Raw genomic sequence first — 17,169 nt, 5'->3', positions numbered from 1 at the left:
GATGTGCTGGTGTCAGCTCTGATTTCGTTCGCCTGCGTCAGTTTGAAATTCACGATCTGATCACGGCATTCATTTCGCACGCTTTCACAACTCTGTTCTGTGCCTGTTTCTAGTTCACTAAGATCCCCTCTCGAAACCTCAAAAGTTTTATTTTTACAAGATCATTCTCTACAGACACTTTTCAAAACGCTTTTCTGTTAGATCGGAGAGCGAACTCCGAAAAAATCATTCAACACTATTCAAATAAACCATGGTGAATCAAAAGAGTATCTACTCTGGTCAGTAATCGTATGTTGACGCGGTTTTTGCGCTGCGCACCAACCCCGGCACCAACAAACTGAACGCCTGGTAGAGGCTATGAGCAAAGGAGCCTGCGATTCAAACTCCTGACCCAATTCCTCCATTTCTCTTGTGGTACGACACAGTTCCCTGTACGACCCAGTTCTCTTGAAGTACAATCCATTTCCCTGGAGGTACGATCAAATTGTCAGAGGATATGATCCACTTCCAAATTTTGTTCCAAATCCCCCTCCATAGGTATTGCTGTACTGTTTAGTTATTTTACAAAACACTCACCAGCTGCCACGCTTCTCTAAAATTGAAAAAGTTGTTCAGATAGTATGCTAGTTATCCATTGTATTAAATCTGACAAATTTGGTAAATCACCAGAAAAGTAAAAAGTCAAGGAAAATCACAAAATGTGTAATCAATTCAGCGGAATCCTCAGATATAAGTCGAGACCATACAATTACTAAGAACATGTTTAGAAAAAAATCACAGAATTACTTCAACTAGTGCTCTTTCCTCTTTTTCTGTTGTTTGTAAATCTCTATTTATAATTAGCTTCATGCTAATAATGATAAATGTTTAACAGCTGTACATCGCAGCGTCAAAGACGCCCGTCAGTAAATATAGGGCGAGTCAGGAAAGTGGTCTTTTAACCTCGCCTGCCAGTAGCCTCCTTTGTACACATAGCAGAATGTTCCAGAATCAAGGTCTTCTTTGGGTACAAACCACCTAAAACACCAAAGAAACACCAGTTTAGAGACTCAAAGGGTAGAGTACAGTTCACTAGCATAATTCTAAGAGGTGGGATCATTGAAATAGACTCTTTTGTTATAAGAATATATTTTATAAGAATATCGAGGCTGAAATTTTACGAAATTAGGGGAAGTTATGTGCGTTTAATGCTTGCAGGCTGGCCCCCAAATCACTTTAACACCTTCCAGACACCAATTACATTCGAAAATACAAATGTCATACGCTGTAATCTAAGAATATTCAGGAGAATATTTTCAGCCTAAAATTGGCAGAAAAATAAAAATATTCAGCCTTGGGCGGAAAAAACAGTAATATTTCTTATATATATAAATCAAAGGAGACCTATGGTCAAACTCGTGGATTAAGTAATCTAGAGATGAAACATGTTGACGAACTTGCAATTACTGGTGTATTTTTAAAGGCTGTTAAAACAAGCGGGGTTCGTACCACGCAAGGTCGCACTTATCTCAGAAAGCGTAGGCTTTTTTCGTTGGCTTTCGTTGCACACATATTACAGAATAGCTAGGGTGGCAAAATTGCAGCTGAACATGGAATGGTAATGGCTAAGGGTTCTTGGGTCACACAGGACACTCCTGGCAAAAAAATTATTAGACTACTCCCCCCCGCCCCCCCCCCCCCCAACACACATACACTCAGATCTTGATGTTGATGTTTGTCTGCCTGCTGGGAACATTTGCATGTATTCAAGTCGTACGAGCTTGCAGACCTTTTTCATTGCATTTCACTCAAGGCTATAGGTAAGGTTTCTTATGAGACAGCACTTCTTTTCCAATGTGGAACTGCTTGTCTCTATATATATTGCACGTAAAATACATCAAAATAAGTAGCCTCTTTTGCAAGCATTTTCAGTGTTGATCCAAAACATCTGTCCACCCATAAACATGTGCTCCTACGAGCTCACATGGTGTTTCTTTCCCTTTGTTATTGTTTCAATCAGGAAGCAAGAGTGTAAACACAAGACAGGGTAAAAATCATTTAAGCTTATCAAAATCAAGTATTTGGGAATTTTTTTCCAAGTTTATGTGCATTTCACATTCCACTCAGAGTTCAGATCAATATACTAAAATAACCAAGACAAGTATAGAGAACACAACTTTAATCTAAACTTAACTCGATGTCGGTTGAACGTGGACTACTCAACATGAAAAAACGTAAGTACTATAAACTGCAAAGCTCTGAACGAAGGTCCAGCTTGATTGAACGTTGGATCTCACAGGAGATCTAATCAGCCAAACTTGAAAAGTAAAACGATAATACGTCAAAGACTACTGCAAGGCTGACACAAGGTATATTCAAAACAATGTTTCGGCTGGCCTCAGGTTTAGATGTTACTAATTATAAAAATGAAATACAATATTATATAATGGTGCCGATGTTTGTCCTGGTTTCGTTCATTGAGAAGTGTTCGTTTCGCTCATATAAGTTCATTAAGGTCCTCGAGTAAGACACATTCTCATCAAAGCTTACCACATTAGTAGGCCACTTTCCAGCAAACAAATGCTCATCTCCTGGTCATTTTGAACGCCCGGACGAGTCAAATGCTCGTGAAATTCAGCGCTCAAGTTGGCCGTAGTACTAATTCGAACATTCGAAGTCAATTCCACTTCAGTTTAGCGAATTACACCTAACATTAATGGTCGTGTAAAAGCTACAAAATCATCAATTCGGGCTGGCACGATGCATCCTTTGAGTAGTAACCGCGCAAACACGATAGCAAGGCTTGCGCTGACTGCACAGTTACTATTCCAATATGGCGTCGGCCTCGGGTGCTCTCGTTCGGGCCGACTAATTACGAACGGTGTCTACACCTCAGTGAGTGAGTGAGTGAGTGAGTGAGTGAGAGAGAGAAAGAGAGAGAGAGATTGAGTGAGTGAGTGAGTGAGTGAGTGAGAGTGAGTGAGTGAGTGAGTGAGTGACACATTTGCATATCGGAGTCCCCGCAAAAAACACGTTTCTACGCTTCGCGTATCCACGAGTTTAAAAATGTATACTGGTCAATAAGATAACAAGAATTATTGGCCTAAACATCAGTAATGGGGCTAAAAAGGATTTTTCACAGCCGGTTTATATACATGTAAAGCTCAAGTTTTGCCAAGTTTGGAAATGCACAGAAAAAAGAAAATCCTAAAATATCTATCTACATGCCTGTCTGCCACACGAAGAGAATGAACAACAATAAACATGACGAACAGTAATGAACACAATGAAAAATCAGAGGCAAGCTTGGAGTTACTAATGTAACAATAGAGCATTCCTCTCGAGAATTATTCTAAATGGTGGTTATATGGTGATTCTATATAATTACTGCGAATAATTTCGTGTTAATTGGCGCCCACACGAACGAGTGCACATGTATACACACCATCAAAAGATTTTCTTTGAGCTAAGCTCGACAGAGAAATAAATAAACGTTTTCTCCTTGGTCTGTTCAGAGACCCTCTATGTTGTCTTGAGTGCATCAAGATCACAAGCTCAGAGAAATATTAACTCGGCGCATGGGACACACGCGCTAGAACACGAGGAGGTGTGGCTGGGGAAAGGTCCGGAATGCATACTTTGGGCTTACGGCTACAATCTCAGACAAAAAGTTGGGACACGAAGCAAGTTCTCCCCTCCCCCCACTTACAATGTCGATAATCAGGTGATTTTTTCCCTTTTTGTTGAAAAAAAAAACACATTTTCCAACACTGACGAAGGGGGATACGTGATCCAGCTCAACTGTCCCAACTACTTTTGTCCGGGATTGTAGTCTTATTTATTGGGTTGAGGTATTGTAGTCTTATGAGTAGGTAATTACCAGAAAGATAAAAGTACAACAATAAATGAGGTCCGTGCTGGGAACATCCTTGAGCCTGCTGTTTTAACTACCCAGCGCTTCCATACAAACTGATTTATTCAATATTTTCTCCCCAAATAGTATAGTTGTTAGAGAGGCGCAGTGGAGAAGACATATGCCTCGTGAGCGGGAGGCTATGAGTTCAACTCCTAGTAAGACTGGAACTTTTTCTTTTCTTTTACTTATTTTTTGCGTGGACCTAATCATAAACTCCCAGCTAAGGTGCCTACAAGGAAAGTGTCAAATTGTGTTTGACCCGTTTATTGAGGTCGGACTTTTCCATTTTATGTACATAGATTTCTTAAGCTTTGCTTGGAACTTAGTAACTACAGAGTCTTTGAAACAGTGTGTTCGTTCTACGGCAGTTTGTAATAACGCATTTTGTATTAAGTTATGCATTTTGAAATAACGATTGCGGTATTTTATAATAATGTGCGCATTGTGTAACAAAGTGTGCAGCATTTTGTAATAAATCCAACCTACGCATTTCGTAGTAAGGGCTGCAGCATTTTGTAATATCTGTTAGTGCACGCAAATTGTAATAATGTCTCACGCAAATTGTAATGAGTTCTTTCAAATGATGTTAATGTGGTAACCGACACCGCTGATCTTTATGGTTGTTGATTGTTAACTAGTATGAAATGAATATGTAACATTCACACTTAATTAACATTCACTTTTGTACACTTAGCCTGTTCTTTTGCAATTTTTCTGATATACTGGCAGCCAAAACCTTGTCCTTTGGTACTCGACTTCAATCCGAGGATTTATCGATATTCAGTATGGTGGCTTTTAACTAAGGGAGTGGGCCATGGGCCATGGATATTGGGCCTCAGGGTGCCATAGCCTACGGCTCTATTACATCTTAATTCATAACACAACATTGCTTGCAGAGGGGGATGGGGGAATTTTAATTCTGGTCAACTACAACAGACCGTTGTTATTGAAGTGTTCCTAAACTTTTTTACAAGGATTGAAGGCCAAGAGCCGCCGGCCGTAAAACCAATGGGTCAGTGAGGGGATCTTTTAACACGAAAGAATGCACAGGAATATCTGGCGAGTCTACCATCTCTTCTGCCACGAAAGTAGTAAAAGAACAACACAATTCTAAAACTTTGAACACGAACTTTAATGTGATATTACAACGTATTTAACTTTAAACTTCATAGTACATTGTGCATTTTACATTAGTTATAGTATCTAGCGGCAAAAAGCTGGTTTAACAGGTACAGCAATGACAAAGTATAGCAATAACAACAACCGAAAACACGCTGATACAGAAAAGCGACTAAACAAAAAAAATAGCATGTTATTTGCGCCAAAAAATGTTCTTAATTCGGAACCAACCTAAACTTATGGCATTTACCTCGAGCCATGCATGATGCCAACGATTGCTATAAATTATACGTCTTAACTCAAGGATGAATCCACTTGAAGGACCAAACTCCTTTATGAGTCACCTTACACTGATCATACAAGGGGATCCGTCATGATAGTATATTTCCGGTAACAAGCGAAAGTATTGGTGCACTGGCGAAATCGAGAGCACACATTTCTTAGTCCCTGGAAAAGAATGCAGGCATCACTGGGGTTTGAAGATCGTAGAGCTGTTTCAAAAATCATGGCAATTATTTCGTTTGGAAGGTGGTCAAATGAACATGTCTCTTTGCTCCTTCTTTGCTGATGATCATTGTCATTCTGATTCTCGTATATGCCCTCTTTTGCTGTCTGGTCCTCTCGGTTGGCTCCGCCATTCGTTTTGTTTTCTCTTTTGCCATTATTTTCATCCGCTTTCTCCATGTCATTTTCGTCTTCATTGCATACTTCCTGGTTCTCTTGCTTGTCATTTGAACAGTTTTCAGCAGCATTTTCCTCTACCTCTAGGCACACGTAATGCTCTCCTTGCCCTTCCGCAAAGTGTCGTAAGTTGAAATTGGTAACTCCAACCTCAGTAAATGGCGAAATCATAGTGGTTGCCCCTACTCCGAGGGAAGAATGAACGGTTATTTGAACATTGAAAATGTTCGACGCGGCCTGTAAAGTTATATGATCTCTAAAGGTGCCATCTTTGTTCATTTCGGCCAAGTATTCAGCCCATCCTTGACCAACAAATAGTTCCAAGGGAAAACTCTCTAAGTCGTTTGGATTTTCTCGTATCTTACAATCTCTTTTCCTAGCGTTTCTGGTGATCTTTCAATACCTATCCTCCTCAAGAAGAAACATAGTGCACTAAACTGACAATTGCCATCTTTGGGATGATCAAAGGCAATAAGAGTGCTTTCTCTAAAGAACTCTAATCTATCCTCGCGAGTTAAAACAATACGAGATTTTTTTCGATGCAGTCGCTTCTTTCTTTTTTGTTCTTGCTCTTTCCGTTTTGCTTTCTCTTCCTGAGATCTAACACTTGTGATATCTTCCACAGAAATCCTCTTCTGTACTGATGATACTTTATACATTGAGGTTTTGAGATTTCTTGCAACTACCCCGCCTTTCAAAATGTGCCTTCGTTTTGGAGCAATCCTCCCTTTTTGTGACTTAAGCCTTAGCCTGACTTTCTCTCCTGGTTTATACTCTGTTGGAAGACGGTTGCGATGCATGTGCTTGTTCATCAACTGTTTTTCCAGCTTTAGGTTGTAAGACTTGGCTCTTTTCCTAACGTTTTTGACGGTCATATGGTGTTTAGACAGGCCTTTCCTTTTTGGGGTTTTTAAAGTTTCTGACGGAAAACTGTCAATGTAGTAGTTTTCTAAAGATGCTTTGGTCACAACATTCGATTTTTGCCCATAGTAAACTTCAAAGGGGCTTAACCAGCCAAGTTCTTCTTTCCTTTCTTCGTTTAGGATTCTGCGGTACCTTGGCAGGTTTTTGGCCCAGTTGATTCCTTTCCCCTTCATAGCCAGTAAGTCATACATCATTTTGTCACGCCATCGTCGGTGCGAACGTTCAACCTTGCCTTGTGATTGTGGGTGGTAAGGCCTACTTCGAATTCCTCGAATTTTATACTTCTTGCAAATATTTTCTACACACCCATGAAATTCCAGGCCTCGGTCACTTTGAAGACGATCCGGTGGCCCATCCCGTTCATGTATCTTTTTGAGTTCCCTTGCTATATCTCGACTTGACTTTGTGAGCAGCGGTACGAGCCAGAGATAACGACTGAATACATCCATGACAGAGAGAATGTACCTGTAACTCTTCCCTCCAAGCTCAACTGGCTCCTTGCTCAAGTCAACCAAATCGATCTGGTGCTGCGACTGTACGTGGCGTGCTCTAACAGGCTTTGGTACAGCTTTGTTTGTAAATGCTGCATTGTGGACACGGTATCTAATGTTACTTGAGGTGACTCGTCGTATCTTTCGCCCAGTAAGTCCTGTGTAACTATCGTGTGACCTTTGTTTTAGGTTTTTGTAACCGGCCGATTTGGTTTCTTTAAATGTTTTTGCAACAACTCCCGAAACCTCCGACTTTTTGACTACCTTTCTTCCGTTGAAATATAGCGTGGGACTTTCCTCGTTTCCTAGAGTAAACAGTTCCGTCCTTCTCCAAAACTGGACCACAGCACTTTTCTGTGATCTCGTCCGCTCAGCTACTGGCACGTGGAATTTTCCCTTGAAAAGAAGTAACAAAGTCTCTGTTTCTTCTTTTGTTTATCTCCACTATGAACAAACGGCAGAATACAGCAAAAGAGTAACAACAACAACCGATGAATCTGGAAAACATTTTGAATCTGGCTCATCGGCCTCATCAGTCGAATTAAAAAGTTACGCGTGACAGGAATACCCCCAAAATTCGTCTTTCGAGACGAGTAAAATTATCCAGTTGGCTGAGATATCCACAGGGGTATAACCCGTAAATTTCGATTGGCTATAAATGCCCATGGGAATAATCAGTAGCCGTGAGAAATTAATCTGTCTGTCATTGTAAATCCATCTGCCTGTAGTGCCTGGCCGGTGTTCAAGTAAAACTCAAAACGATTGATGCACAAGTTCCCGGTAATTAAACAAAAGCAGAAAATGCAACGGTGCAAAGACTAACATCTCAAGTTCTTGCTAATTTGGGAGTAGAAAAGCGCCAAGAACTTTTCACTGCCATACTGAGTAGTAATAAAATGGTGTTGATTTGTGGCCTTGAAATTAAAAACATAGGCACGCAAGGCGTGCAAGAGTTACTTTTTTGGGTGAAGTGTCGGAGATAGGAGCATTCATGGAGCTGTTTACAGTAATGATTTGGTTAATTTGACAAGTTTTTTCTATGTCCTAAGAACTAGAAGCGACGATTCGTAACCTCGTTTCATTGGCATACTACTAACTCAAGAACTGTTTCAAACCTCAAGGCTGATCTCGTTCATAACTAAAATCCTCAGCCTAACCCACAGAAAATGTCGAAGTAAACTCAATATATAAATACTTCCTCCTCTTTTATAGAAGAATACATATGGCCGTTCTGAACTCTATCGGGATCAAATCTTCTCACATACCATTTACCTTTACAACAAGAAATTTGATTGGCTGTTTATAGTAGATCCAATCTGATTGGTTTGACATACATACATCTCTCACTCACTCACTCATCCATTGACCCATCCATAACATACCCGATGTGCCGACTAAGAGGTATTTTTTTACAAAAAAATAACTCAAAAAGGGTTGTAGATTTCTGATCAGAAGTTGATACAGCACCCATACAGCGCCATGGTGGCGCCTCCCCGGAAAGAGCGTTGCGTGACGACATTAAAGACGGACCATTAGAAAAGTGATTGGGGGGAAGCAAAAAAAAATTCATGCAAGGGAGGGTGACTAAAACAAAATTGTGCAAAGGAGAAATGACGAAAAACAAAATTCCTGCAGAGCGAATTGCACTCTCAAGCTTACAAATTGTACTCGCCTGAAGGGCACCTTGGCAGCCAGTTTTTACCGTAGTTTTAATGTTTGGATCCTTTAATCCCCATTCACCTGGTTTTCTGTACAATTAGGAAAACGGACATTTTTCACTTTCAAGACTGATACATTTTGTGTGGAGCAACCTCATCATGGACACTGCTAGCCAAACATCCTTGCAGAAAAACCCTTATGGATAACCATGGCCTTAAAGTGATAAACAAAAACACACGTGCTATAAACAGCTATCCTGCTTGATTTGTTTTGAATTAAGGAAGCACATGCCGTGTTTTAAAAGCCTCAACATATATAGGAGTGATTTCGCAACTGACATGTATAAATGACGATTGTGGACACACATGTGCACACCCATGGCGAACCGTAACACTTCCCTAAGATGGCTGCTAAGATCAACGTTGGATAAACATCATAAAAGACAATCATGGAGGTGTTTAATAACACAACTGATGCGTTTAGTATGGGCTGTTTCCATCTATTTTAGCTTTTTGACAGAGTAAACGACGCATTATCATTCAAGTCCGTGGAAAACGCACCAAAAACGTTTCAATTGTGCAAAATTTTCTAGGGGGGACCCCCTAGCAGAAAAGGCCCTTTGGCCCCATATCATGGTTACTGGATGGCTATTCACAGAAATCTAGCTAAAACCTTCATTCACTGCATGCCAAGAATAAATTTTATTAACATGGGAAGGAATAAATAAAATTGTTATTTCCCTAGACATCAAACAAAAAATGCAACGCAGCCCCATCAGTTGGGTAATAGCCACTTACAAATGTGTCTGATACTTGGTTGTTTCCTCCTGAGTATAATTTTGACAGTAAAACAAAACGACTGTGTGAAAGATAGAAAATATTTGTCTGAAGCCTGTTTCAGGCAATCAGATTGTGGCGAGTGAAGATTAAGATTGCGACAGTAGACTATCCACCCCACCTCCCCCCCCCCCAAAAAAAATGACTGCAGGAGACCTGACCCCCTCCCCCCAAAAAAATTCTTCAAAGGCAATGGACGTGGAAAAAAATTCCTGCAACCTGAAAATGTCCCACCCGCCATCACTTTTCTAATGGTTCGTCCCTTATTAAAGTGTAGTGTGACGGCATTGTATTTTATTTCCTATTTTCGGACCGCTTTTCCCTTTTGCAGAATTCTGTTTTTCAGTTTATCTTTAATTCGTATTGCCACTTAATCCCTTCCAGTTTACACTTTCAGTGACCAGCGTGTGAATTTTAAAACAAATGATGTTATTGTTAGCCGGCGGGCGAAAAAAGAGGAACTTCTGTCGCCGTTAAAGATGGCATCCAAACGTTTTGATTTAGGACCATTTAGGTTAGGTCCATCTACTTAGTATTCAGTTTAACGAGCTGAGATTCCCACAACAAAAACGAAACACTAAAGAAAGAATAAACGGATAAACAATCACAACTGGGGTGATCACATCATTTGTATTTCCGCAGTTACCACCATTCATTCTAAACGGAAGTTAACACAGTATTCTACAGTAGACGAAGGTGATTAGCGCTGTGCATTTAATGACGACTCCTCTGTGCCCTGTGATACCTCATTACAATTTGCGTCAGACATTATTACAATTTGCTTACACTTATAAATATTACAAAATGCTGCAGCCCTTATTACAAAATGCGTAGGTTGGATTTATTAAAAAATGCTGCACACTTTGTTACACAATGCGCACATTATTACAAAATGCTGCAATCGTTATTACAAAATGCGTCGTTGTTACAAAATGCCACAGAATAGTGTTGAACAATATTCTGAACTTTGTAAATGTTTGAAAACGTGAGAAGATCTCTCTGACTACAAGTGCTCATGGATGCAGGTTGATAAATGCTGGGTTGGCTCGTTTCACAAGTGTAACAAGCTTTACAACTTACACAGGAAAATTTATACACAATGCGCATACGGAGCCTATCAAGAAAAGGATCTTACTTTTAAAGGTAAACAAGACTGCTTTGATGTCAATAGGTTTCCAAAACTGACTGACAAGTTTGCGCACCCTATGCTGCGCTATACTTGAGAACGGGCTAATGCAAGGGATCTTAAAATAAAATTGCCGTGATTCTTGTGGCTCGACACCTGCTGTGGGTTGTGCACCGTATCCTTCTACCATCTTGGGAATATAGGGGTGGATTAAGCTATTCAAGAGATGTTCAGGATAGAGATTGTTGCAGAAAATTACAAACAATTTCAACTTGAAAACTCAACCACGTGTTGTTTATCTTAATTTTTTTTCTTTCAATAAGGGTTTTGACCAGCCCTACTGTGTGACAAAAAGGTTAGCACACCCGTGAAGGTCTCTATGCCATGTGTCCTGGTGACAGGGAAATGTGGGACATTGAGAAAGGGTAGAACGTGGTTAACTTCCTTCTCCATAGTGAAATAAAATGTTGGCGTGTTAACCTATGTAGGTTCCTACAGAAGCAACAATAAGACCAAAAGAAGGTATAGCAACTTATCAATCAATTTTGCAAACTTGTTGACATAAAGGATGAGTATGAACGTGGCGATCTCCTGAACTCAGTGGAGGGCGAGAAAGAAAAGGCGTCCAGCATCTAAAAAATCCATGAATAGATAACATAGCCAGTAAATAAGTTATCATTCCATACATTTTTGTGTGGGATTTCCCACACTTTGTCAACGCCAGCGATATTTATTTATTTGTCCACGAGAATAAAACGTTTGTCATGTGGTTTTTACTTGCCGTGTAGACTGGGTTCCACTAGCAAAAGGTTGAGTGTTTTTGTGCGGCAGCCATTAGTGTGATTACTCTTACCGGGTGTTGTTTTTTGAGATTCGGAAGGAGTCTTTGGCCTTAGGTCTTAGTGTTTTTCAGACACTCGCTGCCGTATTTATTTTTGACACGCCATTTATTATAAGGTGGGTAAACATTCGCTCTCTGTATATGCGCGAAATTCTTGGATGAATAAGGAGCAATCAGTCAATCATACAAAGTTCCAGTTCTCGGGCAGAACTTTCTGCAATTACATATTTAAATTATGTCACATTCGATCAGCTGGAAATCCCGACAATTTCTGCGGAAAATGAAATTCTAGTAAACATTGTGCATGACGCGCCGTGTAGTCTGCAACTGTTGAAGAAAATTTACACTTGATTGATTTCATTACTTTCAACTCCCGTCTATTGCTAAAATCAGCATTTTTATATCAACAACCGAAGTTTTACGGACAGATATAACATAATGACAAAGCCCAGTATTTTCCAGTGTATTTATGGTTAGCAAGTTGAGGTCCTCTCGACTGATAAACCATGATTCTTGATACGTTGTTTGACGGTGCAGTTTCCGTAGATTCACAAGTTTAAAAGGACTAAATATTTGCATTTGCCCTCAAACTTCACGCTAAACATTTTCACATTTACTGGTCATATTTAAACACAAAAGCTAATTTCTAAAAGTATAATTTACATACAGTTTTCTCAGCTGGAAGCACGAATATGATATTAGCTAATATTTGCAATCGGAGCTGATTTATCGTAAACAAACTCCGTGCAACCAGCGACCGATTCTAATCTTTCCGCTGATGAATAAAAGCACACAACATTTCTATTGCCGGTCCTTGCTTCAGGCTTCCTCTTATGGCTTTAGAGTACTTTTTCGAACAATTTCGACTGGATACAGACTGAACTTTTCATGAGGGGGTAGGAGCGTCTGCGTAAGAGCTGAGGCTAACTGAACTTTTTGTCTCAACTGGAACTAATCAATAAATCCCAGGACAAATGGAGCCAGTGAAATAAAGCTGTTCCCACAGTAAACATCCCCAAGCCAACGCGATTCAAAAGCTGTGTTCGTGAACATTAATTGTTCCAGTTATGTAGCACGTCATCTGGCATCCCAACGAAACAGGCCATGTTATTGATGATTACACGGTCCAGAATCACAACCAAAAACTAAGCCGCCTTGTGTGCACTTGCTTTTCGATGATGTCATTTGTTTTCGCCCCTGCTGCGAAAAACAAGCCTAACCTGCAAAATGTGTTTACTTCAATGACTCTTTCAATGACCCCCCCCTCCAATAACTTTGGGTTATATATATGTCTGGTGACTTTTGTTTTGTTGTGTTTTTCCTGGGTTTTTGAGTTATTTTTTTGTAAAAAAAATACCTCTTAGTCGGCACGTCGGGTATGTTATGGACGGGTCAATGGGTGAGTGAGTGAGTGATTGAGAGATGTATGTATGTCACACCAATCAGATTGGATCTACTATGAACAGCCAATCAAATTTCTTGTTGTAAAGGTAAATGGTACGTGAGAAACACAAGGTGTGTATAAACACAAGGACTTTGGTAATTGAAAAATAAAGAGTGACGTGTATGTTGCCGGTTTGTGATTTTTAGTCCGGTTTGGAGGGGAGTGTTACGTACGTACATTGGGTTAAATTTAGAGTGCATAATTTTCAGTGTAATGGTGGCTAATTATGAACGAGATGAGTCTTGAGTTTTGAAGCAGTTCATGAGTAGTAGGCAAATGGCACGAGATATTTTTATTTTTAATTACAAAGGGTAACTTGATACTTTTGTTTTTCACAAGGAGTTAATTCAATTAGAGGTCACGAATCATCGGTTCTAGTTCTTAGGACATGTTTTAGAGGAGACGAGACTATTTAGATTTGAAGCAGTTCTAACGTTTACAATAGTAAGTGCAGGTAACGATTGTTTTGTTCTTATTGCATGCAAATATAACGAGATATTTTTATTTTTTAGTTACAATGGGTAATTTGATACTCTTGTTTTTCACAAGGTAGTAAATTCAATTAGAGCTGATGAATCGTCACCACTTGTTCCCACGAGGTGTTTGCTATTTTTAGTTACAAATGGTAACTCAACACTTTTGTTTTTCATATGGGAGTAAATTCAATTAGAGCTTACAAGTTATCGGCTATTCTTCCCAGGATATTAAACAAAAAAGAAGCTTTCATTTCTAGAGTGTTTTTACGTCTCTGCAGTAGCAGTTTAATATTTTTATTTGATGGGCATTTTATGACATTCTTTTCAGTCCAATATTTTTAAAGGTAAAAAGTATGAAAACTGTTCAAATGTTCTTTGAAGACTGTGTGGCACCAAGTTAAAGTGCAATTTAATTTAGTCAGACTTTCAACATGTCAGAGAGGTTTTTTTCTCTTTCTTTCAATTTTCGGTGAAGTAGTGTTGTTGCGTTGTGTTGTGTAAAAAGGGTAAACTTACGACTCGTATAAAATGCGAAAAGTTCTCTTAACTTGAGTATTTTTGAGCAAAAATTCCTCTTGGGGGCTGGAAGGGCTCCCGAGGGGGTACTCCCAGAAAAATTGGTTGGGGCTTTGCGGTCCGCTTCCCAAAACCCTTACCCTATTTATGACCAAAATCTGCGATATTCTTTACCCTATTTATGACCTGACCAAAAATTCGAAACCCTATTTACGACCTGACCCTCAAATCAAAACCCTGTTTCAGACCTGCGTTATAATTAGCTCCCTAGTTCAAACCAATGTTAAATTACCGTAAACATATAAATTTGTGAAGGGCTTTTGTTGATTTTCTTTTCGATAACGATGGAAAAGTGGCTTCTTCTTAAAGCATACCTATATCAAGGCTAGAGTGCAAAAACCGTACCCCATTTATGACCAAAATGACCAAAATCAGCTAAAATCGATACCCTATTTACGACCAAAACGGCTGAAAAACCATACCCTTCGGGGCCGCACAGACCTATATAGCCCATATAAGGGAGTCCCCCCCCCGGGGGAAGGGCTACGTGATCGGTGAGTGAGGGAGTTATGCATGTGCGCGTGTCAGACCAATCACAGTGTGGGTTGTATCAAAGAACGAATAAAATTGCCTGTTAGAAAATAAGATGGTATCTACATTAATCTGTTCAGTGAAACATTTTATGGCTTACTATTTAGTTATCTTACCATTACCGATGTAACATTGTGTGTACATCATAAACTCTCAGTTTCTGTCTTGCTGTACATCGCAACCAAAAAAACTTGTCAAATCAACCAAATCATTACTGTAAACAGTTCCATTAATGCTCCTATCTCCGAGACTTATAGTTCACAAAAAATAACTCCTGCACGCCTTGCATGCCTATGTTTAGCATACGTTGTGAAACAACGGTTACACGGGATTTTGCCAAGGTAACAAAAATGGCACACAGAGGAAAACCATTTTTGAGTTTTTTTTTTGTAAAAAAATACCTCTTAGTCGGCACGTTGGGGTATGTTATGGACGGGTCGATGGATGAGTGAGTGAGTGAGTGAGTGAGTGAACGAGTGAGTGAGTGAGAGATGTATGTATGTCACACCAATCAGATTGGATCTACTATGAACAGCCAATCAAATCTCTTGTTGTAAAGATAAATGGTATGTGAGAAGATTTGGTGCTGATACAGTTTAGAACGGCCATATTTATTCTTCTATAAAAGAGGAGTAGTATTCATATATTGGGCTTACTTCGACATTTTCTGTGGGTTAGGCTGAGGAGTTTAGTTATGAACGAGATCAGCCTTGAGTTTTGAAACAGTTCATGAGCTAGTAGTATGCAAATAGAATGAGATATTTTTATTTTTAGTTACAAAGGTAACTTGATACTTTTGTTTTTCACAAGAAGTAAATTCAATTAGAGGTCACGAATAGTCGCTTCTAGTTCTCAGGACATGTTTTAGAGGAGATGAGACTATTTAGATTTGAGACAGTTCTAATGTTTACAACAGTAAGTGCAGGTAACGATTGTTTTGTTCTTGTTACATGCAAATATAACGAGATATTTTTATTTTTTAGTACCAAAGGGTACTTTGACACTCTTGTTTTTCACAAGGGAGTAAATTAAATTAGAGCTGACGAATCGTCACCACTTGTTCCCACGAGATGTTTGCTATCTTCAGTTACAAATGGTAACTTAACACTTTTGTTTTTTATATGAGAGTAAATTCAATTAGAGCTGACAAGTTATCGGCTATTGTTCCCAGGATATTAAACGAAAAAGAAGCTTTCATTTCTGGACAGTTTTTACGTCTCTGCAGTAGCAGTTTAACATTTTTATTTGATGGGCATTTTATGACATTCTTTTAAAGGCAGAATTATGAAAAACTGATCAATTGTTCTTTGAAGACTGCGTGGCACCAAGTTAAAGTGCAATTTAATTAAATCAGACTTTCAATGAGTCAGAGAGGTTTTTTTCTCTTTCTTTCTATTTTCAGTGAAGTAGTGTTGTTGTGTTGTGTTGTGTGAAAAGGGTAAACTTACGAATTGTATAAAATGCGAAAAGTTCTCTTAACTTCAGTATTTTTGAGCAAAAATTACTCTTGGGGGTTGGAAGGGCTATGTGATCGTTGAGTGAGTTATGCATGTGCGCGTGTCACACAAATCAGTGTGGATTGTATCAAAGAACGAATCAAATTGCCTGTTAGAAAATAAGATGGTATCTACATTAATTTGGAGACGTGTCAGATTGCTGTAGTTTGTTCAGTCAAACATTTTATGGCTTGCTATTTAGTTATCTTACCATCACCCGTGTAACATCGTATGTACAGCATAAATTCCCAGTTTCTTTCTTGATGTACATCGCAACAGAAAATACTTAAATTACTCAAATTAACCCAATCATTACTGTAAACAGTTCCATGAATACTCCTATCTCCGAGACTTCACAAAAAACTCTTGCACGCCTTGCATGCCTATGTTTCCTTTTCGGTTACATATTAATGACAAACGGAGAAACGTGATTTTCTCGTAATACCTTGGACATCAAAACACCAATGCAACTTACCACTTTAAATGTCAAGGGCACTGCATGTGATCTTTTTGATGTATCCATGGGTATTGACCACGGGAAATTTACCTCCGGAAATATTGGTCATACTCACTAAATTCAGTTTCCCATGGTAAAAGGGTCATTTACCACGGTAGAGTTCCGTGTAACCGAACCCTAAGGGAGCGAATTTCCTGGAAACTTAAGTCCAAACATGTTTCTCCTGTAACCATTTTTTTGTCTGCAGCTTGGGATCTTATAACCAGGACTCTACGGTATCTTAACTCGACGTTCATCACTACAACACGACAAAATGTATAAATTTTAAAAATGGTTCTGTAACCAGGTGGTTGATTCATGATTGAAAAACGTTACTCTGGTTTAAGGTGGCCGAACACAGTTTTCAAGAGCCTATGCTTAATTCACCGTTACTTTTAAGCTATTTATGCTTTGGCGCTCGTTTTTTGCAAGAGTCAAGGTTAACTACAGAAGAGTTTATTCTCGCATTTTGGCTAAGGTGTGTGCTGTTGCCATGGCAACGGGGCTGGTTAAAAACAAGGCTTAAAAAATGGTTTTTGTTTATTTTAAAAAAATCCAGTCGTTAGATTTTTTCATCT

At 39.2% G+C, this 17,169-nt stretch overlaps 1 protein-coding gene across 1 annotated transcript in view; it reads right to left on the bottom strand.

Moving 5' to 3' along the window:
* Positions 1 to 130: 130 nt before the first annotated feature.
* LOC110052324 (oxysterol-binding protein 2-like) overlaps positions 131 to 17,169 on the bottom strand; it is a 158,326-nt gene continuing 141,287 nt past the window's right edge. Inside the window, exon 16 of the mRNA XM_089283800.1 lies at positions 131 to 1,017. Within this exon, the coding sequence (XP_089139926.1) occupies positions 903 to 1,017 (115 nt within the window). The 3' untranslated portion in view covers positions 131 to 902. The remainder of the gene's footprint in view (positions 1,018 to 17,169) is intronic.

This window comes from Orbicella faveolata, unplaced genomic scaffold, assembly GCF_042242905.1.
Source record: "Orbicella faveolata isolate gen_17 unplaced genomic scaffold, um_ofav_v1 contig_12, whole genome shotgun sequence".
Lineage (NCBI taxonomy): Eukaryota > Metazoa > Cnidaria > Anthozoa > Scleractinia > Merulinidae > Orbicella > Orbicella faveolata.
The sequence above is the reverse complement of the archived record's forward strand: the minus strand, read 5'-3'. Positions and strand labels throughout refer to the sequence as shown.